Consider the following 26853-nt stretch of genomic DNA (forward strand, 5'->3'; position numbering starts at 1 on the left):
AAGAGAAAAATGCGCACTATTAAACATTTGGCCTAGGACATAAAAGATGAGCTGCAAAGAGGTTTCCTTTACCTTTCAAAAAATATAAAAACACGCACCTCACAGTAAAGGACAACTTAAAGTGACAAAAGTGGTAGAAACTATTTTCAACTGAGCAAAAAAGACGTTTATACCTTTCCAGAGATTTCAATTCCAATTTCATCGAGAACTTGATTCACAATATCTTGGCTTTCTTCCTCCTCATCAGAACCATCGAAGATGTCATCAAGTGTGTCATTGACTTGGGGCACAGGGAGAAACACAGCAGTTACTCTCAAACAGACTTCAGGTCACATCTGCATTTTTAGCAGGCAGCCCGACTACGTGTACACATTTTGCACATGACACAAGGGTAAACTCAGGTGAACCAACAAACTACAAAAGTCACTCAAATGTCAGTGAAGTTCAATGTCAAACACATTTTTGAGGCACTAAATCTGGAATAATTTTCATTTCAACACAAATTATCCTATAATAAAACAAGTCAGCTCTAGATTTTTAGAAAATTCTCTCTTTAATAAACAAGAACTCTATGATATTCACAGCTCCAGGCTTCAAGTTTTTAAATAGGCTTCCACAAACTGCATCCATGGAGCTGGTGGCTGTAAAGCAGAGCCTGGAAGAACATACAGAATCAACACCCTGGACGCGGCTGGGAGACAACTTATCCTTTGTGCACTGTATTGCAGCTTCCTTACTTTACACTCAAGATGCAGGGAGAACATTCTAACAAAGTCTAGGGTTCAATATTTTACTAAACTTGTCCCAAGAATGATGTCCAATTTAACCCTGCAATGATTATTACTGCTACAGCCCTCCCTCCCTCCCTCCCTCCTTCCTTCTTCCCAAAATGTGTAGAGAAAGCCTTCTGGATACAAGGCAGCATTTTTGGAGCTGTGGGAGGAATTTCTGAAGGCCTGGAATTGTGTCTTATTTGTCTTTGAAACTAAGTGCTTGGCCCACAGTAGCAAGAGAACTGATGGATACATGGAGACGATGAAGACCTTAGGTAGTTTACAATTAAGTAGACAAGAAAAAAATTAACAGATTGTGTAAATGAAAAGATAAATGATTATAAAGCTTCACAGGGAAGAGATTACATCCAACATGTGAGGTAGCCCTTGAAGGACGCACAGGATTTGACCAAACAGAGGCAGAAGGAAGAGAATGAGCAAAGACATGGTGAAAGGCAACAGGGCCACATACAAGGAAGACTAAGTTCTGTGTGGTCATTATTTAAGGTGTGTGGATGGAAAATGGCTGGGAGGGAAAGCATTAGGCAGGTGGCCTGTGATCATTCTCCTGATTGCTGGGGGACGCCCCCAAAGCAAGAAAGACAGGTAACTCACTCTGATCTCCTCATAAGCACGCTACTAATCGTGCTCCTGATAAACAGATCAATATTTGCCAGCGAAAGAGTCCTAGTCTATGGGATGCTCTCAGCAGGATGTCCTTGGTTTAGGACTGCCATAGCAAACGAACCTACAATCTATGCGTTTATGAGCCATGACTCCCTAGAAAATGTTACCTTAGGTAGATGTAGAAATCTACATCTGAGGTAGAAATTTAAGGTGTTTCATAACCTAAAGGCCCCCTTCCACATGAGAGGATGAGCAAATCTCATTGGACACATTGTCTGTTAATCTGGATCAAAGAGCTGTTTCTGATAAGGGAAGAAAAGTTTGGGGGAGTCATTTGGGATGTCCCAGCCCTCTCTCTGTTTTGCATGTACATCTTAACTGCTTGTAGCTTTGACATTATTAATAAAACTTGGTCTCTGGTTTGTATGAGCATGATTTGACAATGTGATTTTTTGTGTGAGCTTGATAGTATAAAATAAATATAGAAAAGACAAGAGCTTAAGAACAAAAAAATGGAATAGCATCTCTGAAGAAATAAAGTGAATGTTGAGCCTTCGATTAGAGTCTCATTCTGCCATTTGGCACCTACACAACTTCTGGGGAAAGAAAACAGATGTTAGTTCAGGGACGATCTTCCTCAAGCAGAAAGAGGAAGATTGGCAAGAGATGTCAGCTCAGGGACAATTTTCCTCACCAAAAAAAAACAAACTTCAGAGAACATTTTAGGTCATGAGTACATGCTTATGTTATACTATTATGCTTTTTAAAAGCAGCATGAGGCTCAAAATTGTACATGTAATACGATCTAACTATTTTAAGATAAGGGAAAATAGAGGAAAGAAACATACAACATTAACAGTAATTATACCTGAGTGGTGTGATGATAGATTTTTTTAATATGCTTTGTTCCTTTCTATTCTCCATATTCCACCACAGCATGCAATCAGTTTACACTCAAAAAGAAGAAAACTAAATATTAAATAACTTTGGGAGGGAAAAACAAACAAGAATGAAAGAGCTCCACTATGTCTCTACCTCCAATACAAAGAGATCTTCCACAGAACAAAAGAATCAACACAACTCTGAAACTGCCTAATCCATCCCAGCAAGACTCATTGTACTCACAAGCTGGTGTGGGTCCACTACTCAATAAAGTACAACTGCTGGGGCCAACAGGGCAGAGAAATACAGCATAATATATTTTACATTTTTCCTCCAATTAAACATAAATAGAATTTTAAATACATTGCCAGTTTAAAAACACACTGGAGTTACAATATAGACTCTCTGTCTAGAAGGCTGACATACCATTTCTTTTTTCAACATTTGTGCTTTCACGGATGAGGATATGAGGTTGCTGGTAAATAAACTTGGCTAATTCAAAGATGAGAAAGTTGTAAATATCATTACAAGCTACTAAACTTACTCATTTCCTCAGTCATCTCCATTTTCATGTTCTCCTTCTGGAAATTCTGCATTGTCTGTAACGTCTTTTGCGGGTCCACCTTCTTGTTAACTGCCTGCATTGTCTTGAAACATATGAAAGATTCATGTTAGCTAGAGACTACGCGAGTTTTACTATGGCATCAGTCCAAAGGGAGCATATCAAATAGAGACGGGCTTTTAAAGACATACATCCTGCCATAAGCAAACTAAGAGTGCTAAGTATTCTGGGAGGAAAAGACATACTCGTTTGGAAACCATCTGCTTAACATCTATATAATAAAGACCTGTGTGAAAAACCTCATCTGAACAGTAGGCAAAAAATTATGCAATAAAAAACAGTGCCAACATAAAACCCACTGCTATTCAAATGGAAAAACTACATCTGCCTATTATGTGGCAAGACTGTCTAAATTAAAAGGAATTTTAATTTAATTTTTACAAAATTTTTCATTAAACATTTAATGTCTAAACTAAAAAGGATACCCTAGCATACACACTTACAAAAACGTGAAAAGAATTGTCTTACATTTTATATTCACAACTTATTTCATTATAAGAGATTAATGCTATCTAGTATGGCCAAAACATTTTATATATATAAAATAAATAAATGTATTATAAAAGTTCAGTAGTAAAAGACACTATACAATATAAAACATATGGGTTTCAAAGCTATGAAGCAAACACAGTCTTTTCTCAGATAACCCGTATGCAATGCTGTAACCAGTCTTTTCAGTATGACACTACACTCCCCCCAATCCCCACGAGCTCACACATACCTCTCTCTCCAGTGGATTTCCATTGCCCTTAGCATTAAAAGCCAAATTCCATAATTGGCCCATGAGACCAAACATCAACTGAACTCTGCTTAACAAGCTGGTCTCATTTTGCACCACTGCACTCTAGCCACACTGCCCTTTCATTTCCTTCAATGTGCCATGCTTTCTCCGGTACCAGGACCTTTGCATATGCTGGCCCTCACCTGGAATGCTCTTCTCCATTTGCTTTCACTATCAGCACTTCAGATTTCAGTTTATATAACACTTTCTTAGGGAAGCGGAGTCCCTGACACTCCAGATTAGATCAGGTACCCCTATTATTATTGTCCTACTCACTATAGATGAAATTTCGTATTTATTGGTGTAAATTATATCACTTTACTTGCAACTTATATTATTACTGTAAATAAGGCTAACAACAATGATGATGACAATGATAATAAAAGAACAGTTAGTGCCTCCATAACCTCACTGCATGTCAGACACTGTTCTAAGCACTTTATATATAATAAAGTTAAATGACATTTAAATCTGACCAATCTTCATGTGGTAGATACTACCATTTTCCCTATATTACAAATGGAGAATGAAGGCACAGAAACATGAAATAACTTGTCAAAGGTCACACAGCTACTAAGTGGAGTGAGATGTGAACCCAAGTGGTCTGGCTCCAGAACTTACTTTCCTAATCAGTGCAGACCACTCCCTCTCAAACGGGCTGCTTTTTAAATAGACTATAATCTACTACAGGTTAAGCCCTTGCCTGGTTTTGCTTTCCACTTCATCCCCATCACTTATAGTTCCTACCTTTAGGATCTAAACAAATATTTGCTGAATTAACACAGTTCTAAGAAATTTAAGTGAAAATTCCAATTCAGCTATCTCTATATGGAGGACCACATTAGGCCTTTTCCTAGCCGACAACTTGCAGAAAACTGCAAAATGAGTAGTCTCCTCTCTCAGCAGAACTGAAAGGTTATCCAACCCAGGTGTGTGATCAAAACACAAGATCTTTTCCCCAAATTAGATAAAGGTTTATTTCTGTCCATATGTAAAACAAAAAAGGAAAACAAAAGGTTTTTCCCTTAACTATGTATTTTCCACTCAGATCCATTAAGGCTAAGCTAACTGACAGAATAAAACTTATATTGAAACTGTCTCTGTTTTTTTAAAGAACATAACATGTCACTCTTCTTACTGTACCTAAGATGGACAAATTCTATTTTCCCGTGACCTATGGTCTAAGAAACAAGTAGAACTGCTCTCACTGTTTTGGACTCCCTCTCCGTGAATCTGCCCACTCCCTGGCTTATCTGCACCCTCCATCAGCTCCTGCAGTGCTCCCGCAGTGCTCCTGCAGTGCTCCTGCTCATTCGGGCTCAGGCGCAGAGCAGCCAAGAGTTCATGTCACCCCACGTACACATGTCCAGCTGAGATCAAGCGAGGCCACACTCTGCCTTCTTGCCTCGGCTCCCATACTGTAAACAAGCGTCCTTCCCATGGTCTATTTAGTGCCACGTTTTTGTGCCTTTATTGGTGATTTTGCTAGTGAAAACGGCCCCGGGGCATGGCACTAAAGTGTTGTCTAGTGTCCTGAGTGCAAGAAGGCTGTGATGCGCTCATGAAGAAAACACACCTGTTAGATGAGCTCTGCTCAGGCAGAAGTCACAGTCTGCTGACCATGAGTTCAATGTTAACACATCACCGGCATATATTAAATACGGAGTCTTTCAACAGAAATGCACATAAAACAAAGTTAGGGACAGATCAGTCAACAAATGTTGTGAGCAGAGGCTCAGAGGAACCTAAGCCCGACCCTGCATCTCCCCTGGGAGCAATGGTTCGATATTCACTGACAGCATTCTCAACTTGACAGAACATTAACTACTGCAAACAACCAGAACTGACCGTATACACCATCTTCCTAAAATAAACCTTGTACTTTCTCTGCTCTGTGGCTTTGTTTCCTTTTGCTCTTCACGTTCATACTCCTCTTTCCCTATGTTTAACACTTAGTGATATTTTTAACACCTAGGTCTTCTGCCAAGTCTCTCAGATCATTCTACTCGAAGATCCGTGCAGTTCACCAAGGCTCGCACAGCCTCACGTGTGTGGGGAGCTTCCCTTTCAGACATATCTTAAGCTACCCCCCGCCCAAGGAAATTATACGAACTACGAGAGGAGAGCCTTCGTCTCAAACTGCTTACAGTTCATGGTACTTCATATACATCAAGGAGCTCATTTGATATTAAAAGATCAAAAGACTTAGAGTTTTTTAAACTCTATAGTAAAAACATTTAATTCTTATATAAAGACTAAGCGAAACATAGTTCCTAATAAAATTAACTGATAAATTCTTCTCACAGTATTCATGTGTCCTTCTGATATATATATGAAAATGAATCAAAAGGAAATAATTACTCAAAAGTAATCAAAACTTAGAGCTTAATGAAATACGAAGCTCAAAAATCTTCTGAAAGTTTAAGGAAAAAAGCAAACACTGTTTTAGCTCAAATTAAATAATTCAGATGCTACATGTGACCCTGGAACAATCAAAATGTCCTAAAACAGTAAATTTTATATTAAAAGAAATCAATAAAGAATCTAGAAGTAGTTATCTGAATTATCTAGTAGTATAACTCATTTTACTAAATATTACACAGATTCTGTATCACCTATATTTAGGAGGTGCTTTTAAATCCACCTTGAACACTGACATTTGAACATCTTAGATAAAATTATAAATCCAGGGAAATCAAGGCTCCCACTTACTTTTGCTGTAGTAGACATTGCTCCGGCCATCTTCATCTGGGAATTCATCACTTTTGTTTGTGTGGACATAGAAGTGACTTTTGAACTTACAGCAAAAGTTCTTGTTTTCTGTTTCCGTAGATGTACAAGCTGTTTGGCTAAAACTCTGCAAGCTTCTTTATTACCAATCTTGGCCATTTTCTTAATTTCTAATTCCTAAGAAAGGAAATAAAAACAGGGAAATAAAATCATTGAGAGGTAGTCCTCAATAACTTATTTCAGAGGAACGGATCGAACATACCTAGTAAATCCTTTCTCCCGATCACGATAGAGGAAGAGTGTGACATAAAGTCAGAGAGAAAAACGGTAACTGGAGAGGGCAATTTCTCCCACGTGTACACAGGAAAGAGAGAACCAGGAACTTTATCCACAAATACAAAGCAAATCTACAAAACAGCACTCACATAAAGCCCGGAAGAAAATAAAAAAACTCGACCCAAAAGTAGGTAGAAAGAAGGGAAAAACAAAGAGTTGGTGGGACATAAAAATGGAGCACAGAGGTGGATTTAAAGCTAATAATCTGGGCAATCATATTAGGTGAAAAGGTCCACTTTATACCTCAATGAAAGGCAGGTAGTCAGACTGGAGAAGAACATAAACTCAAGAAACTATTCTATCTCCAGAAACGAAGCTAAGCAAAAGGACAGAAAATATATTCTGCATAAATACTTATTAAAATCTGGAAAGCTGGAGTGGCTACATTAACATCAGATTAAAAAACTTGAGAACAGAAATATTATCAGAAATAAACAGGGGCATTTCATAATAATAAAGGCATCAATACACGAAGATGCTGAAACAATCCTGAATGTGTATGCACCTGGTAACAGTGCATCAAAACATACGAATCACAACAGAGAGAACTCAAAGGAAAAACAGATAAATTCACAATTAGCATGAGTGCTATCAACTCCTCTCTCAAGTATACTGCTATAATTGTTAGAACAAGTAGACATGAAATCTATGACACAGATTGACAAAAAACATAATCACCAACTTGACCTAACCAACACTTATAAAAAAACTCCATCACTAACAGCAGAATACTCATTCTTTACAAGTGCATACCAAAAAATAACCAAAAAACACACCAAAATATACCATATTCTGTATCAGAAAACAAGGCTCAATAAATTTAAGACGACTGAAATTATACAAAGCATGTTCTCTAATCACAACGAAATTAAACTAGAAATCAGTAAAGGAAGGAAAATCACGACTAAACAGAAATTAAACAACATAGTTCTAAATAAGTCATGGGTTAAAGAAAAAAAATTCCCAGGAGAAATCAGATAATATTTGGAACTTAATAAAATGAAAAGGTAACATATCAAAATGTGTGGGCTGCAGTTAAAACAGTTCTTAGAGGGAAATTTATAGCATTAAAGCTTGTATTTAAAAAATGAGCATCTCATAAGCTTCAAATAAAGTAGAAAAAAGAAAAGCACATAAAACCCAAAGTAAACAAAAGGAAGAAAATAATACAAACAAGAAATCTATAAAGTAGGAAAGAAAAAACAATACAAAAAGTTAATGAAATCAAAAGCTGGTTTTTTACAAGAGATTGATCAAACTGATAAACCATCAGCCAGACAGATGAGGGAAAAAACCCAGACAGACAGACAGATAGAACACACAAACTAAAAATACTGAGAATGCCAAGTGTGGCATCATTTCATATCCTAAAGGTTTTTAAAGAAGAATAAGGGAATATTATGAACAATAACAGGTCATTATATTTTAAAACTTAGTAGAAATGGAAAAATTACTTGGCAGATGCTAACCACCAAAGCTCACTCAACAAGGCAGATAACCTGATCCATTTACATGCATTTTTTTTAGTGAACTTGTAGTTTAAAAACCTATCCACAAAGAAAACTTCACTCCCAATGGCTTTACAGATGAATCCTATGAAAAAAAAATACATAAACCCATCCAGTAAAGGAAAGAGTAAGGGACACTTGCCAAATCATGCTTTAAGGTCAGCATTACTTGACATTAAAACCAAATAAAGACCCCACACAAAAAGATAACTACAAATCAATATGTTTCACGAACAGAGATGCAAATATTCTTAACAAAATTTCAGCATATTAAAACAAAAATATAAAAAAAAATACATCATTACCAACAGAGTGTATCCCAGGAGCAAAAGCTTGATTCAACTTTGGAAAATCAATGTAATTTACTACATTAACAGACTAAAGAAGAAAAGCTACATGATCATCTTAATAGATGCAAAAATAAGTATTTGACAAAATTTATTCCTGATAAAAACTCTCAGAAAACTAGATAAAAAGGAACTTCCTCAACCTGAGAAAGAGCATCTACAAAAAGCTACAGTTAATATCATACTTAACAGTAAAAGACTGAATCTTTTCCCCAAAGATCAGTAAAAAGATGAAGATGTCTGCTATCACCACTTCTATTTAACATTAGATGTTCTAGCCAGTGAAATAAGGTAAGAAAAAGAAAAAAAAGGCATCAAGATTGGAAAGAAAGATGAAAAGTTTTATTTATTCACAGATGACATGAATGTTGATGTAGAAATCTAACAGAATCTACAAAAAGGCTACTAGAATAAGTGAGTTTAAGAAGATTACAGGATTCAAGATCAATATACAAAAATGCAATATATTTCTATATACCAGCAAGAAAAATATCAGAAGTCAAATTTGTTTTTAAAATATCATCTAGCATCAAAACATAAAATAGTCAGGGATAAATGTGACCAAAAAAAAAGTGCAGGACCTATATACGATTACAAGAATAAACACTGCTGAGAAAAAATTAAAGATCTAAATAAATGGAGACACAGTGTGTTCATGGATTGTCAGACTTAATATTAAGATGTCAATTCTTCCCAAATTGGTTTAGATAGTCAATGTCATCACAATCAAAATCTGATCCTTTTTGTAAAAATTGACAAGTTTATTATAAAGTTCATAAAGAAATGCAGAGTACCTAAAATAGCCAAAACAACTTTGAAAAAAGGAAGTACAAGGTTGAAGGGTTAGCACCATATAACTTTAAGACTTACGATAAAGTTATGGTAATAAAAACAGTGTGGTAATGGCTTAAGAACAGTCATATAGTCCAAAGGAAGAGCTGGGGGAAAATGTCACCAACAAATGATGTTGGAACAACTGAATTTCCATATGTAGAAAGTGAACCTCTATCTCCAACTGGCAATACAGTGAAATAATTCAATATGATTCACAGTCCTAAATGTGAGAACTAAAACTATAATATTTCTAGAAGAAAAAATAAGAGAAGATATTAGTGACTTTGGGTTAGGTAAGGATTTCTTAGATATGACACTAAGAGTACTAATCATAGAAGAAAATCATAAATTACACTTGATCAAAGTAAAACTCTATTCCAAAGACACTACCAGGAAAATAAAAGACAAAACCAAGAACTGGAGAGAATATTTGCAAAACATACATTTAGTAAAGTACTTGTATCTAAAATATATAAAGAACTCTTAGAAATAAATAAAAAGAAAATAACGATGAAAAATGAGTAAAATATTTCAATAGACACTGGCAAAGCAGATATCTAAGTGGCAAAGAGGCACATGAAAAGATGCTGAATGATTTAGCAATTAGGAAAACACAATTTTAAAATGACAAGCTACTACACACCCACTAGAACGGCTAAAAGGTTTAAAAAGACTGTCAACTCCGAATATTGGTCAGGATGTGGAACAACTTTACTTTCATATATAGCTGGTGAGAAAAGAAAACTAACAGCCACTTGGCAAAATTGTTTAGCAGTTTCATATACAGTTAAAAACACATTCACCCTTTGACCTAGAAATCCCACTTCTGGGAATATAACCAAGAGAAATGAAAACAGATGTTTACACAAAGACTTCAATTGAATGTTTATAGCAACTTTATTCAAAATAGCCAAAACCTAGAAATAGCCCAAATGTCCAATGGCTGGTAAATAAACAAACTGTGGAACATCCATACGATGGAGTAACATTCATTAATAAAAAGGAATTAATACTGATACACGTAACAACACTGACTAATCTCTAATTGTGATGAATGAAAGTACCCCTATAAAAAGAGTTCATATTACGAGATTCCATTTATATAAAATTCTAGAAAATGTAAACTAATCTACAGTGACAGACCAGTGTTTGCCTAACTGGGGAGGGGGGATTATGAAGGGAATAAGGAAACCTTTCCAGATGATGGGTGTGCTCATTACCACGACTGCAGAAACGGTTTCTCGACTGTAAAGTAGTAATGTGGCAGGCTAGCCCACCTAGGTTTGTGAGCTTATACGTACGTCAAAATCTATCAAACTGTATACTTTAAATATGTACAGTTTATTGCATATCAATTATACCTCAATCACGCTTTTCTTCAAAAGACTGTAGGCAACATACATTTAAAAACAGAGCATAAAAATATTTAAAGATGAGCAAGATAGTCTATTAAAAAAAGCACATTCATATCACAGACACAACTGTTAAAATATCAAGTAAGCCAACTACGAGTCAACATCATTATGTTCTGGAACTCAGCCTTGTTTTCCAGGACTATTTCACCTTTGTTGTTAACTGAGAAGAAGGTGGCTCTGCTTTGAACAATATTTCTGTCTAGGCATTCATCACTTCCAGAAACTGAAGGATAATCTGATTTTATAACCAGCAGAATACACAGAATCCTGATAAAGTCGGCAGAATGACACAATAAACAAAGGTAAGCAGGAAATGCAGAAAGCGTTAAATGCCATGTCCTAGTAAAGTAAATCACTTACCACCTGCCATGTGTCTTTTTCCCAGTTAGTTAATTATTCCAACATTAATTTCCAAATCTGTACGAAAAGTTAAACTGAAATGTAATGTTCTACTTACCAGCTGTTTTTCCTGTTTCTCTAAAGCTGCTCGATCTCTGATTATAGCTCTCTGTGTCCCTCGTAACTCTCGATTCTGCTCCTTTATTACATCTAAGAGAACCACAAAAGAAACCTAAATGTATGGATTGTAAAATTTTCTTCAATATCATTTAAAATATTGGACTCAGAAACCTCAACAGAAGAAAACCCCCTACATTTACCAGAAGTTAACATTTTTTCTTTCAATTCAATATACTAAAAAATTAATCAAACATTAAAACTTGGATTATAAATATTGATTATATAAAGAATTACAGAAGACGAGAGCAAATATGCCATAGTCTGAGGTTTAGCCAAAAGTATATAAATCACAATAAAATATTCCCTTAGAGAATTGATAGTATACAATGTTTTATGTGGCACATATATATGTCTCACACACACACACACACACACACACACACACACACACCCCTCTTCATCTCTCCTTACTCCAGTATTATGTGAAATTCCAGGAAGGAAGACAGATCATGTGTTCATTCAATCTTTTTTTCCCTCTACTAAGCCATCATAGCAGAATGAAGCAGCAGACCTCCCAGTGAAGCAGATGTGGGTTTGAATCCCACCTCGGCCACTGGATCATTATCTGATGGTATCTTGGAAGAGTTACTTAACACTCTAAACCTCAGGTTTCTTCTTCATAAAATAGGGTTGTTGTGAAGGAGTAAATACCCTCCACAATGCCCTGATATCCTGTTAAATGTCCACTCTATCCTAATATCTAATTTATCTCAATTCATTTGGATCCATCAGTCCTACCTTTTGAAGAGTTAAAGTATTAGTCTAGGTCTGATGGACTGTAACTTGGGTTAGTTGTCACTAAATAATGATTTCTTCAAAACATCACAGACATGGAGGCCGGCCTGGTAGTGCAGCGGTTAAGCTTGCACGTTCCGCTTCGGCACTGCAGGGTTTGCTGGTTCAGATCCTGGGTGTGGACCTACACACCACTTGTCAAGCCATGCTGTGGCAGGCGTCCCACATATAAAGTACAGGAAGATGGGCACAGATGTTAGCTCAGGGCTAATCTTCCTCAAAATAAAAAAATCACAGACATGAATGGTAATTCTTGCCAAAACTGATCTCTCATTGTCAAGTGCTTTATATCTGACACAAATGAGTGCTTTACATATATTATACAATATAATTTTCATAATAATGTTATGGAGTGGATTTTTCAATTATTTTACATATAAGAAAATAGAGTGCCGGGAAGTTTCAGTAACTTGCCCAAGGTCACAAGGTAGTAAGCAGTAATGCCAGATTTAGATCCAAGCATTCTGTCTCCTGAATCTTAAGCATTTCGCTAGATTATTATTTTTTTTTACTAAGGGGTGATTTAAAAAAACAGCAGCAACAGAAAGAATAATCTCTTCACCAAATGGCACTGGGACAAGGGGACATACACATAAAAAGAAGGAAACTGGACCCCTACCTCACACTGCATTATAAAAATTAACTCAAAACAGATTAATGACCCAAATATAAGAGCTAAAATCATAAAATTTTTAGAAGACCACATAAGTAAATCTGCATGACCTGGGATTTGGCAATAAATTCTTAGATATGACACTAAAAGCAAGAGCAACTAAAGAGAAGAATAGATAAATTGGACCGTGAAAATTAACAACTGTGCATCAAAGGACATTATCAAGTGAAAAGAAGACAACCTACAGAATGGGAGAAAATATATGCAAATTATATATATGATAAGAGTCTAGTATCCAAAACATATAAAGAACTCTTAAAACTCAAAAACAGAAACATGTAACCCAATTAAAAAATGGGTGAAGGACTTGAACAGACATTTCTCCCAAGAAAATACAGTCATGTGCTACATAACGACATTTTGGTCAACGACAGACTGCACATACAATGGTGGTCCCACAAGATTAGCACCATATAGTCTAGGTGTGTAGCAGGCTATACCATGCAGATCTGTGCAAATACACTCTATGATGTTTGCACTTTAATGAAATTGCCTAACATCGCGTTTCTCAAAACGTAGCCCCATTGTTAATCCACACATGACTGCATATAAATGGCTGATAAACACATGGAAAAGATACTCAACATAGTCATTAGGGAAAGGAGATATCACTTCACATCCACCAGAATGGCTACAATCAAAAACAAAAAAGGAAAACAAGTGTCAATGAGAATGTGGAGATTGGTACCCTGTATATTGCTGGCAGTAATGTAAATCGTTTCGGTCGCTGTGGATAACAGTGTGGTGGTTCCTCAAAAAGTTAAACATAAAATTACCCTGTGACCCAGCAATCCCACTCCTAGGTCTACACCCAAAAGGACTAAAACAGACTCAAACAAATACATCTACACAAAAGTTCACAGCAGCACTATGTACAATAGCCATAAGGTAGAAACCACCCAAATGTCTATGAACAAACATAAACAAATTGTGATATATACATATAATGGAAAGAAATGAAATACTGAGACATACTACAACATAGATAAACCTCAAAAATATTATGCTAAGTGAAAGAAGCCAGACACACGGTCACATTTTATGATTACATTCATATGAAATATCCAGAATAGGTAAATCCGTTAAGACAGAAAGCAGACTGGTAGTTGCCAGGGGTGGAGGAGTGGGGGGAGCGAATGGTGAGTCACTGCTTAATGGGTACAGGGTTTTACTTTGAGGTGATGAAAATGTTTGGATCTAGACATGTTGGTTATACACCATTGTGAATGTAGTAACGCCACAGAACTGTTCACTTTAAAATGGTTAATGTTATGTGAAATTTCACCTCAATTAAAACAACAAAGCCAGTATCCATTACCCATTTAGTGACAGAGCACCACAACTTTATACATTTCTGTGTATAATGTAAATTTACTCAGAATAAAAATAACTAATTATACTGAGAAACAGGCGCTATACTAAGTGTTATACAACAACTCCAAAAGGTAAATAATATTATCTCATTTTTTTCAGAGGAAGGAACTGATATTTGGCAAAGTAATCTGCCCAAGAGGAAAATAGTGCTAGGATTCATATCTAGGTGGGCTGATTCCAAGGCCTCTGATTTTAACTATTACATTATGTTCTAAAGCTTTTCAGGCAAACAAGAAAAAAGGGGAAGGAGATGTTCCATAGACAAATATATTTGGGAAATGTAGAAGTTGAAAAAATTAAACATTTCTTTGCTTCAAGGCTTCTAAGAACATTTAATATATGAATATGCACTGTCAACCCTTAAGGGGAGAATATATCATGGATTATTTCCCAAGGATCCCTTTTAAGAAATCTCCATTAACATTTTCTAGATACTAATGTTTCCTGGGGCACTGATTGGGATCCTATTAGTCTGCCAGGGCTGCCATAACAAATACCACAGACTGGGGCTTAAACCACAGAAATGCCTGTTCTCACAGTTGTGGAGCCTAGAACTCCAAGACTTAAGTGTTGGCAGGGTTGACTTCTCCCGGGTCTCTCTCATTGCCTTGCAGACCGCCACCTTCTTGCTGTGTCCTCACATGGCCTTTGCTCTCTGTGTGCACATCCCTGGTCTCTCTTCTTCTTACAAGGACACCAGTCCTACCGGATTAGAGCCACGCTCTCATGACCTCATTTAACCTCAACCACCTCTTTAAAGACCCTATCTCCAATTACAGCCACATTAGGGGGCAGGGCTTTAACACATGAATTTGGGGGGAACTCAATTCAGTCCACAACACATGGTATCTTTCCTGACATCTACAGACGGACACTAAACAAACAGCAGAGCTTTCATTATCCTACCTTTCAAAGCAATCATCACCCTCTTCATCATCTATCCTCAAACACTTCCAATTTTTTTCTTTTGGACTAAGTTTCGTGTCTTGCTAAAGCCAATGGATTGGTGTGAAAACATTCACCACTTACCTACTATTTCAATAGAAAATATGTTCTAAATTTAAAACTAAGAAATTACAAATGAACTTTTGGAGTATAAACCCTTTATGTACTAAAAACACCCTAACTCAACTAGCATAAAATGAAGTCGTTTTCAGACAGCGATGAAGGTCCTCTAAAGCTGCAAGAGCACTGAGCTGAAGGAGAAGCCACCACATGGGTAAGACAAACTGTGGCCAGATAACTGACACAGGTGCACAGCAACTGCTGAAGGCCTTGACTCACAAGATCTGGAATTCTATCAATGTACATCTTTCCTTACTAAGGTGGTACAATGAAAAATACGTATTGGGTCTTTGTCCTGAGTCCCCGGCACAGAGCTCCTAAAAGCCTTGGAATTTCCTGAGTGGCAGAAGTGTCTTTTGATTCAGGGAGGGGAACCTCTAGATGGCTTCAGGATGGGGCTGGTTCCCAGAAGGACCAAACACTTAGAGGGAGCGAGACCAAATGACTAGAAGGTGGGAACTTTCAGCTTCATCCCTGGACCTCAGAGGAGGGTAGGGAGGCTGGAGACTGGGTGATAACAACTCTTGACAAAGAGATCAGGAGAGCTGCCAGGCGGGTGGCCACCCAGAGGCTGGGAAGGCGGTGTTCCCAGAGCGGGCCAGGGAGCTCTGTGCCACGCACCCCAATACCTTGCTTTCATTTGGCTCTTCCTGAGCTGTATCCTCAAAATAAACTGGTAATAGTAAGTAAGGCATTTTCCTGAGTTCTAAGAGTTGTTCGACAAATTATCAAACCTGAGGAGGAAGTTGTGGGGACCCCAGAATGTACAGCTTGTCTGTTAGAAGTCCTGGTGACAACCTGGGACTGGTGACTGGCATCTGAAGTGAGGACAGTCCTGTGGCACTGGGCCCTTCACCTGCAAGGTCTGCGCTAACTCCACACAGTTATCGTTAGGACGATGGAATTGCTGGAGACATCCAGGTGGTACCGGAGAATCAGAGCAGAAAGCAGATACAGTGGTCTTTGTTGAAAAACAAGTAGTAGGACATGAAATTTTAACAAAACAAAATTTAATCAAAATAGTTTTATTTCACTTTTCTTAATTTCATGTAATTATATGTACCATGTCACTGTATATTAGAGAAGGAAAAATAAAGAAAATTAACTACTGCATATTCCACAGCCTCATAATTGTTAATAGACCTATTAATATTTAAACAGTTCTAAGCTATAAACTGAGAGTATCTATTGTTACATACTAAAACACAGTCATAACACTTTAAAACATATTATGCTAAGTAGGAAAAGATAGTAAAATATTTTTTCATATGAGATGATAGGCATATCCCATAAAACAAACAAATTACTCTTCAATTTTTTTTAAACAATTCCCATACTAAACCCACATTTAATGATTTGGTCTTCCAGGTAATTCAAAACAAATAACATGAGAATGGTTCTGAGAGACTTTTAATGTTTTTAAGGCCAAGTTTATTTTCCATTATATTTATTTCTTAGTAGGTCTGATTTCTTCCCAAGATTATAAACTCTTTAAGAGCAAGGAATACATGTATTTTATTTATCTATTTGGTATTTCCAGCTTACTTTATGCCAACAACTATCCCAATATAGTACATTTAGCAGTGATCTATAGGAGTACAAACATATACACTGAAATGTAAAAGGATATACTTATGGGCATAATTAACACACTTCTTTAAAAGTATAATAAAATCTATTGGTTATAAAAAAAGATGGTTGATAATTTAACAGTAAAATCTGAACTGATAAATATCTTTCTACAATGGAAAAACGGAGCCTTAAAATAATCAGATATTTCCCTTGTAATTTTCTGCTTTCCCCTGTTTCTTATTCTGAATTAAGACAATGACAGAAATATGTACAGGGTATTGCTCACATTTACGAGAGGTCGAGCGCTTGGCTCCTGTCCATCTTCTGTTTCCCTTCCACCCTCTGCTTCATTCTCTAGGCAAAAAAGGCATGCCCTGAACTTTTATACTCCAGCATTTCATCTACCTTCTGGGGTCATTGTGAAGCACTTCCTAATAGGTGGTAACAGAAACTTTCGAACTGTGAAAATGTCAAAGGTACTTTGATGTGCCTACAGCATGCTCTCTCTGTTACCCTCCAGTGAGGTAAAAGGGTCTGGAGGCTGCCCCACCCACCTCTCCTCACCCATACTCAGCACAACATTTGAGAGAAGAGAAGGCCTGCTCCCCCCTGGGCATTAAAAGCCTGTCTCAAGCCTCTTAGGCTCTTCTTACTGAACAAAATCACACCTGCGTGCATAACAGTGATCCGATCACAGATTTATTTATTCATTTTTAATTTTTTTTAAAGATTTTATTTTTTTCCTTTTTCTCCCCAAAGGCCCCAGGTACATAGTTTTGTATTCTTCGTTGTGGGTCCCTCTAGTTGTGGCATGTGGGATGCAGCTTCAGCGTGGCTTGACAAGCAGTGCCATGTCCGCGCCCAGGATTCGAACCAACGAAACAGCGGGCCGCCTGCAGCGGAGCGCACGAACTTAGCGACTTGGCCACGGGGCCAGCCCCCGATCACAGATTTAAATTTGGGACTTAAGAAGATACAGACAGGGACTGGCCCAGTGGTGCAGCAGTTAAGTGCACATGTTCCACTTCGGCGGCCTGGGGTTCACCGGTTTGGATCCCAGGTGTGGACATGGCACCGCGTGGCAAGCCATGCTGTGGCAGGCATCCCACACAAAAAGTACAGGAAGACGGGCACGATCTTAGCCCAGGGCCAGTCTTCCTCAGTGAAAAGAGGAGGATTGGCAGCAGATGTTACCTCAGGGCTAATCTTCCCCCAAAAAATAAATAAGGCACTGGTCGAGTGGGATAAGAACCGGTATTAGATAAAGCCTAATCATGACTGTGAAGAGAAGAGCCCCGCGTGTGGGTTCGGCTAAAGCAGGGGGGTGGAGCTCACCCAGGAAGAATAAAGCAGAAAGAGGTCACAGCCCTGTGAGGAGGCACCATCTTCTTGGGTAGATCAGGAGAAAAAACTGCTACAAACTCAAAGGTTAAGGGGTAAGAAAGAAACATTAAAGGTGAATACCTAGAAAATGCTGGCTCTGGGAACCAAATTTACTCAGGGTCAGAAGGCAAACGACAAGGAGGAGGAATGAGAATTTGCTAAGTAAAGCACATCTGTTTCTCAGGCTTTGGAAATGGTCTATCAGAAATCAGGGAGGGACAGGATCAGCTTGATTAACCAGTTTTGATACATGGTAAGGAAAACATTAAAACAAAAACAAACAAGAAAGAACAGAAAGTGAAAGAGAAAGGGGAGTGAAGGATCACGCTGACATTTTTACTCAACATGTGGCTCAGGCAGCCAAGGACCAAGGCAAGAACTAGGATGAAGCCGAAACCCTCACCAGGATTTGCCTGGAAGGAACAGGCAGCATACTAAAGAGCAAACAGGAGCCCTATGGCAGCACAAAAGGAAGTAAAAAGGAATGCTTTTTTATCCCTACCAGTACAGCCTCAAAAAATCACTCAAGCCCTCAGGAATTCATTGAAATGAATTCATTATTATTAAAGTATCAGTGTTTTCAAGAGCTGAAGGAAAGTTTGGGGATGGGCCACCTGTCAGCAGATTCTTGGTTCTTACTTGTTCCTCAAAGATACAGGCTTTGGTGCCACCATCAGTAACACCTTCAGTTCAGAAAACCGTCAAGACTTTCACAGCTTAGATAAGCAAGGGAGTGAGACGGAAAGCTCCTCTGAAGGACAGACTCACAGACACACAGACAGGAAAGTAGGAAATGGCAGCATGAAAGGAAATACCAATCTCTGGTGTCATGCTAGGGATGGAGAAATGCAGGGGGAAGAAATTTTCCTACAGAGATATCTGTCCTAAAAGTATAGAGAACCTTTGCTCAGAAAAACACTCAGAAGAGAGCAATGAGCTCCTGAACCCCACATTCAATGATTTGTCTTTGGTGTGCCAAGAATGAAGGGGCCAAAGAGAAAGTAACATTTGAGTTTGTAACTATTCAGAATCCTAAGCACTAAGAGAACACACGGCATCCTAGGAAAGATCCGGGTACTGTAGGCAGCACCAGGAGAATGTTGTACTTTATTCAGAAAAAAGCGAAAATGTTTCTGGAGGGGATTTGGTTTATATAGATGGTGGATTTTAATCCCTCTTAAGATAATGGAAATGTAGCATCACAACTTACCTCTCAACAGGAGATTTAACCCAATTTAGTCAAAACCTCACAGATTCTGAACTCTGGACAATTAAGCATACATGGATACTACACCAATGAAGCAAAACTCAAGAAGCTTTGTTCCTCTTCGGTCAGCAGCATTCCTCAAGTTATCTCTAAACTTGTACTAAGATTCAAGGTGGGTGGTGATAATATGTAGACTGCAGTAAGCTCTAAATACTGGAAACACTACTTTGGGTTAGTAAATACTATTATTTTGGAATTTAGTCTCTAAATTATAAAGTACTGCAAAGATATTTCCATGTATGATGAAGACTCTGCAATTTACAAACATGGAATACAGGAAAAACTTAGAATAAGCATAATCCACCTTTGGAAGTTGTTCCAGTGAATGCAATTTAGGAAGCAGATGCTAAAAACAAACAAACAAACACAAGGAGTGAGGTATTTAACATAGTTTGAGGTGGCATCAAAGAAGAATCCTAGAGAGGTAAAAAAACTGAGATCGTTCAGGTTAGCCAGAGGAAGAGAAAAAGAGAATTCTATGCATAAGGGCATCATGAGCAAAAACACATTACAGTGAGAAAGAGTATGGTAAATACGAATGAATATGAGAACAGTGCTGCTGCACAGTAAAATGTCCAGAGACACGGCCAGAAAGAAGGACGAGGCCCAGACCCAGGAGGGCCATATGTGCCTTATTAAAGAGCCCCAACCTGATCCTATTGGTACTAGAGATTCAATAAAGGGGTTTACACTGAAGAGCAGCATAGTAAGACTTGGGTTTCAGGTCTATCAATCACACAGGCGACCATGTAGATGAACGAAAGAAAAGCAGAAAAGCGATGTAGTAAAGCACAAGACAAATGGGATCTGAACTAGAGCAAGGACTTGAAGGCAAGCAGAGGAAGATCACGTGTCAAATACTTAAGAGACAAAAGGAGCAGGACTTGGTACTGAATTGAAGGTAGAGGGCAAAAGCAAGAACTGCCAACCCTGGACGAGGAGAACTCAGGAAAGGAACTCACTCAGAGGAAATGCTGATGAATTCTGTTTGGGATCTCTTTAATGTGAGGTACCTTGGGACATTTACGTAGAGGCATTCGGCAAACTATTGAGTACACTGGTCTGAAACTCAAACAAATATATCTGGAGATACAAATGTGGGATCCATCAGCACTCAGGTTATAACTAAAATAATGAGAATTTGGATAAGATCATGCAAGGAGAGAATGTACAGTTAGAATAGTGGGGGCCAAGATGGAACCAAGAAGAACACTAACATTTAAAGGGTAGGTTAAAAAAAAAGACAAAAAACAAAGGAAGAGACAAAGGGAGAAAGGGAGGGAGGGAGAGTGGGAGTAAGGAAAAAAGAAGAGAATAACCTGAAAGGAGAAAGAACAAGAGTGGTCAGAGGAACTTGAGGAAAATTAAGAGTGTTATATCAGGGAAGCTAAAAGAGAGTTCCAAGGAAGAAATTATTACCAGGATCAAATGCAAACACATAGGTCCCAGAGATGATCACTAAAAAACGGCCATTGGATTTGACAATCTAGAAGTCACTGATGATCTCAGCAAGACCTCATCACATGAGATGTAAAGCCAAGTGCTACAGAATGGGTGCATCCGAGAAGCAAAGTGGAGACACGAGACAGCACCACTCCTTCAAGAGGTTTAGAAGAAGAGCAAAAAGAGACTAGACAATATTTCCTAAGAAGTGCTGAGTCAAGGGAGAGTCAGGAAAAGGAGGATTGTTTCCAGTTCTGCCACCAGGAGAAAGTGAAGTTCTACCACTAAGTCAGAGAAGAGTCTGGTTCACAGACAAAAGGTTAACATTACACGGTACCCACCGAAAGTTGAGAATCTCACGTGCTTAGCGAGAACAGCAAAACTGAACCAATGCATAGGCTCTCTAATACGAAAAAAAGAACAATGATAATACCCAAAGGGAGGAGGTCCTGGCTCTGCCACTTAGTGGCTGTGTGATCTTGGGCAAGTTACTGCCTCTCAATTTCCTCATCTGTAAAGTGCATGTAATAAGAGTACTAACCTCACAGGTTTGGGAGAATGAAACAAGATACTGCATACAAAATGCTAACACAGGGCTGGCTTAGAGTAGGACCTCAAATATACCTATACTAAGGATAACAGAAAAAAATTATACAGTGCTTAAAGAATTTCACTTTTTAAGAGGCATATTTAGTTGTGCATTTATGACAAGCACTCATGGCATCCTGATTTACAAAAGTTCATAACTAGCTTCAATAAATAGGTCACCATTAGTGAACTTAGGGGAAAAAACACTGCGGATGAACACATTACCCTATATATATGTATACATCTTCTAAATCAGTAAAAAGAAAACCAAGTACTCAACTGCAATTTCAAATTCAAAAGAATCTTTCTCTTCTATGGCATTGAGGTACAGTTCTCATTAATTTTCTGTAACAAAGTATACACTGCAGAGACTTGTTCATCTTTGTGTCAAAAATGAATTAAACATAACTCTGAATAGTAATCAGTGCTGTAATGTTGTCTCCCTTTTTAATTTACATGTGCCGTAGTCTTTAATGATATAGTATGCAACTCTTCCAGCCAATCCAAAGAGACAAAAAGATTCAATTATTCTCCAGATCTGTAAGCAGTTACATACTTCCCTTATATATCAGAATTTCATTACTGCTGAAACAGATAAAAAGACAGCATACAGTAAAAGATCTTATGATCAATAATCAACCAGTCCAAGGATCTGTCAGAAATGCATAAAAATACATTACACTGCATAATATATAGCCTCATTACTGCTAAGAAGAATGCTGTCACCTTTTAAACAAAACACCTTCTTTTTAATAAAACAGAGTAAAAACATCAGTAAAGCTCTATGTCAAACTAATGAAAGTATAGATCTGTAACAGATGTCATTAAGTGATTTGAATTGACATGACAATTTCAGAAAACATCAGGTACCCAGTTGGGTGGTTATAATAAATGTACATGGTAGCCAAATTTACATTCAGAAATTTCATACCCAGATCTTTAAATTAGTAGCACAGTTCCTAGCAAAAGTCCTTAAAACTTTTTTTTCACAAATAAGTCTATATAGCAAAAAAAAAAAAAAGGTAATTTCTTGGATGAATTAACCCAACTGCAAATGAGCATACAGTTAAACGCCCTGCCTGCACATCCTCATTGTCTTTTTTTCTTATTTTGCTCTATACCTCAAGTCCAACAGTCACTAGATTGCCAAAAGCGCCAGGAAGTACAGCCATGAGAGTGTAAAACCGACAATTATGTCTCTGAAAATATCTGACAGATGATAAGCAATTTAAGCTAGATGCTTGCCTTAAACGCTAAAAATTTTTTAATTTAATTTGTAATAACACAGTAAGAAAGATGCAACCCTTTTCTTCTGTTCAGTAACTTCTATCTAAAACTGAAACCAAAAAATAAACCTTTCTTTTCCCCCAGAGTACCATGCAATAACTGAAAATCACAATATTAGCACTGAAACACTGAAAAAATAAAGTGCCACATTAAAGATTAAACAGCATTCTCAGGAAAAAACACACATAAAACCCATTTCACATAATTGCATCACATCCTAAACCAACTCGGTAGTTATTCTAGGTATTGTAAATGGCTAATAAAATCAATAAATTAAAAGAAAAATTTTTCACCCACTCAGGGTAAGCAAAAATGTGTTAGGCTGTGTGATAAATTAGCAGTAATACGACATTATGTGCTCAGGTGAAGGGGACAGCGGTAAAGATGATGTTTTTGTTATCCTCCCCAAAATAATTCTGCTGGCTCTGAGAGAGTCAACAGGAAGGAAGGAAGGAAGGAGTTGGCCAGGTCTGGACTGAAGAGCTCCCTGTGGTACCAACCACCGGCTCGCCACCACTGCTCCTCCTGCGGCTGTCAGACCCTCACAAAGAAGCGATTCTTTGGTTGAACCAGCAGCAACCTAGACTCAACATGCCATGGGAAACACGATTTTTAAATAACTTGAATGAATCCGATTCCTGGTAGTTGTCAATGAAAATATCAAGACTAATTAACCGACGTTCTATAAACAGACATTACAGCCACAGTTATAAACACCAATTTGTATATTCCTGTACATTCACTTATTTCATCTTAAGATGGCCTTGAGCTAAACAGCTGAAATAATGCAAGTATCCTAAAATGTAAACTTCTAGGCAGATAACACACCACGTCTCTTACTACAGACAGCGGAGATAATCATAAGGGAGGAAAATCCATCATGAAAACTACACGCAGGCATTTCCCTTGGGTTTCTTTTACTTTTCTACTGGACCCAGTCAAGAAGCATCTGTCTCCCTCTATAGACGGGGTGTTCCGAGGGCAGGACGCACGCAGACCCAGGCTCACCGAGACCCTCCCCACCTCCACCCAGGTTAGGGCTCGGACGCCTGGAAGCAGGGCAGCTCCGAACCGAAGGGGCAGCAGACCCGGCCCACGAAACCAACAGGGAGTTCACCCAACGACGCGCAGGGGCAGCAGCATCCTGCGTCCTGGAAATGCCCAAGATCTCGCTCAGGAAAGAAGGGGCGCGGGGGCTCGGGCGGGAGGCCTGGGCGCGCAGGTGAGGCGGCGGGGCGGGCGCGTCGGCAGCGGCGGAAGAGGGGAAGCGACGCGCGAGGGCGGTCACCTGTGGGGCCAGCGCTCCAGCCCCGCCCCCGGGCCCGCGGCAGGGTCGCGGCCGAAGCCCCGAGGACACCGGGGAGGCGCGGACTGGCCCTGGCGCGGCCTGGCACTCACCGTCCACGGTTTTCTTCTTGAAGAGGGACGCCATGGTCGGACGGCACCGGCGGCTCGGCCCGGCCCGCCCGCAAAGGACAGAGGGGAGAACGCGCCCTTGGAGGGCCGGGGGCGAGGCAGCGACGGGCGCGAGAGTAGGGCGAGGCCCCGCGCACGACCCGCTGAGGCGGCGGCCGCGCAGCTTACGGGAGCCCGGCGCCCGGAGCTCAGGTGACCGCCAACTAAGACACTTTTTGGAGAAGTCACTTCTGGGCGGCGCCTGCGCACCGTGCGCGCGCCTGCGCAGTGCAGCGCCTGAAGCCGGCGTGGCCGCCCGCGCTCGGCCGGGGTCGCGCTGCGGGGACCACCCCGGGCGGGGTCTTCTGGGGCGGGCTCCGTGCCGACTGTGACAGACCCGAGCCGCGTGTAACGCTTTCCTCCTTGCCCAGGGGAGGCTGGCAGGAGGGGTCCCCGGAGTCCTAGGACGAGCGTGGGTCCCGGAACCAGTTGATTCATGCGACCACCTGGTTGCTGTCAGTGTCGGTACTTCCCTAGGTGCAGGCGGGTCCTGCTGGGGTCCAGCCCCGGGGCTGCCCCGGAGGTCACGCCCCCTCCTGCAGGCCTTTCCTACTGGGGTCCAGCCCCGGGGCTGTCCCGGAGGTCACGCCCCTCCCGCTTGTCTGGTTCCGCCACCTCCCCGGCGCCCCGCCGCGCTGCCGGGCCGGGCTGCGACCACCGCCGCGGGCCTCGGGATGGGCTTCTGGGCTCGGGGATGGCGGAGGAGGAAGGGGAGCAACTTCTTTAATGCAGCACTATTTATTCTTCTTGGCAGGAAACGTGAAAAAAAATCCACGCAGATTTGTATGCCGGTTTAAGTGTCTCCAAATCTATTTCTTTAAAATCTCAATTTCTTGTAATGGCTCAAGAAAAATGGATGGCTATACTGTGACCCTGTTAGAATGCTACATAGCTGTCTATTGGTGTTTAATGTGAAGAAAAAGCCCCGTATCATGTTAAAGGAAAAGCACAATGAATTATTTAAAGAATCCTGTGTGTAAGCATAAATATGGAAAATACGATCTTTGGATCAAGATCTTAAGTTCATCGTTTTACTTCAGTGTGTGTGTGTGTGTACGTACACACATATCTCAGTTTACATTATTTCGATATTTAGAATCTTAATTTTGCTTTGAACTTTTCCCTCCCTTATTAGTGCTTTAAGCAACACTGCCTTCTGCAGGATAAAAAGAATGGGAGGCGTTTTTTTCATAGATGTGATTTCTGATAGGAAAGACACTCCAATACTAGTGTCAATATTATCAGTCATCTCTGCCTTTAGGAATCATGTCTCAAGGATTTTTAAGCATTTGTGGCAGTCAGACTTCCCTTTCCCATTTTTGTCCCCTCATAAGGTATCAAAGCCCTCAGGGCCACTGATAAGCCTGCTGCTGCTCACATCTAGCTGAGTCTGCTCATGGAAACTTTCTCAGAATGACATAGGAATCTGCAAGCCATCATTGTCTTACCCTCCTCAAGTTATTCTAGATGTTATGGAAAGGTGAACAAGTAAAGAAACAGGAAAAAATGTAAACGAGGAGACCTGGTCTCTGCCCCCACGCCCGGCCTTCCCTGGAGTAAAGTCTGCAGCAGAAGGACCGTTTGCCTAGGCTGCCTGTTGTCAGGAATGGTACTGAGCTGTGCTTGAGTGCCTGAGAGGCGATGAGCTGTTATGTGTGTGGTAATCTAGTCCTGCCTGCCGCAGTCACCCTTGTTTTATTACTCCTACACAAGCCCCCCCACTGACCCAATTGGAACAGTTGGGAAAATGCCAAAATACTTAGCAGCAACCATATGGAAGACCCTTCAAAAGTGCACAGCAGGAGCTAAAGACAGGGCCTGTTCACTACAATACAGACAAAATAGAAATATGTAGTATTTCAACTCAGCTCTCTTCATAGCTTGATTCTCCCATAGTTGGAAACAGGCTGATAGTCACCAGACTAGCTAGCATCCTTTCTGATTAGTTGGTGGCCAAACTGTACCACTGCATATTTTGTATAGCCCTCCTTATTTGAAGGGTATGAAAACTTAAATGTAGCTGAGATTTAGGACACACAGAAGCCCAAAATTAGAATACAATGGTATTCATTTGTTTAAAACCACCGTCATCATGTACAAACTCGCTGAATCAACAAAACATAAAAGCATACTGGATAGAGAAAACATTTTAATTTTATTCTTTTTTAAATCTCATTAAGAAATAATGAACTACTATCCTCTGGTCACATCATTATGACCCAATGCTCTTTTGCCAAATTGCTCAGACAGTGAAAAATATTTATTACATACCTAATGACACATACTGCGCTCTGTGCTGGGGAGGTACCAGTAAAGAAACACATACAGTTCCTCCCCCCTTTCCTCTTACCCACCCTCCTCCCAGGTTTGTCATCTTTTCTCATTCACTTGTTACAATCCGGACACCAATTCAAATGTCTGGGTTTTTTCTCCCACACCAAGCAATTCTCAGACACCAGCTGGGTGTTCTAGAATTCAACTCAAGTCTGACAGTATTACGTGGAGATAGTGTCAGATCCACAGGTCACAAGGCTCAGGGATCCAAGGCTCAGTGTCACAAGGCCGCCCCCAATGCAG

The 26853-nt window shown here is 39.5% G+C and overlaps 1 protein-coding gene across 2 annotated transcripts in view; it reads right to left on the minus strand.

Moving 5' to 3' along the window:
- CHMP2B (charged multivesicular body protein 2B) overlaps positions 1-24895 on the minus strand; it is a 26634-nt gene extending 1739 nt beyond the window's left edge. Inside the window, exons 1-6 of one of the 2 annotated variants that reach the window (XM_014828851.3) lie at positions 17140-17202; positions 16016-16242; positions 11313-11404; positions 6398-6592; positions 2827-2929; positions 174-280 (exon numbers count right to left, since the gene is read on the minus strand). In XM_014828851.3, coding sequence (XP_014684337.1) covers positions 174-280; positions 2827-2929; positions 6398-6574 — 387 coding nt within the window. In that variant the 5' untranslated portion in view covers positions 6575-6592; positions 11313-11404; positions 16016-16242; positions 17140-17202. Of the gene's footprint in view, positions 1-173; positions 281-2826; positions 2930-6397; positions 6593-11312; positions 11405-16015; positions 16243-17139; positions 17203-24219 lie in introns of those variants that run through there. The other variant, XM_014828850.3, reaches the window with a different exon arrangement.
- Positions 24896-26853: the final 1958 nt, after the last annotated feature.

The sequence above is a fragment of the Equus asinus genome, chromosome 18, assembly GCF_041296235.1.
Source record: "Equus asinus isolate D_3611 breed Donkey chromosome 18, EquAss-T2T_v2, whole genome shotgun sequence".
NCBI classification, from domain to species: Eukaryota; Metazoa; Chordata; class Mammalia; order Perissodactyla; family Equidae; genus Equus; species Equus asinus.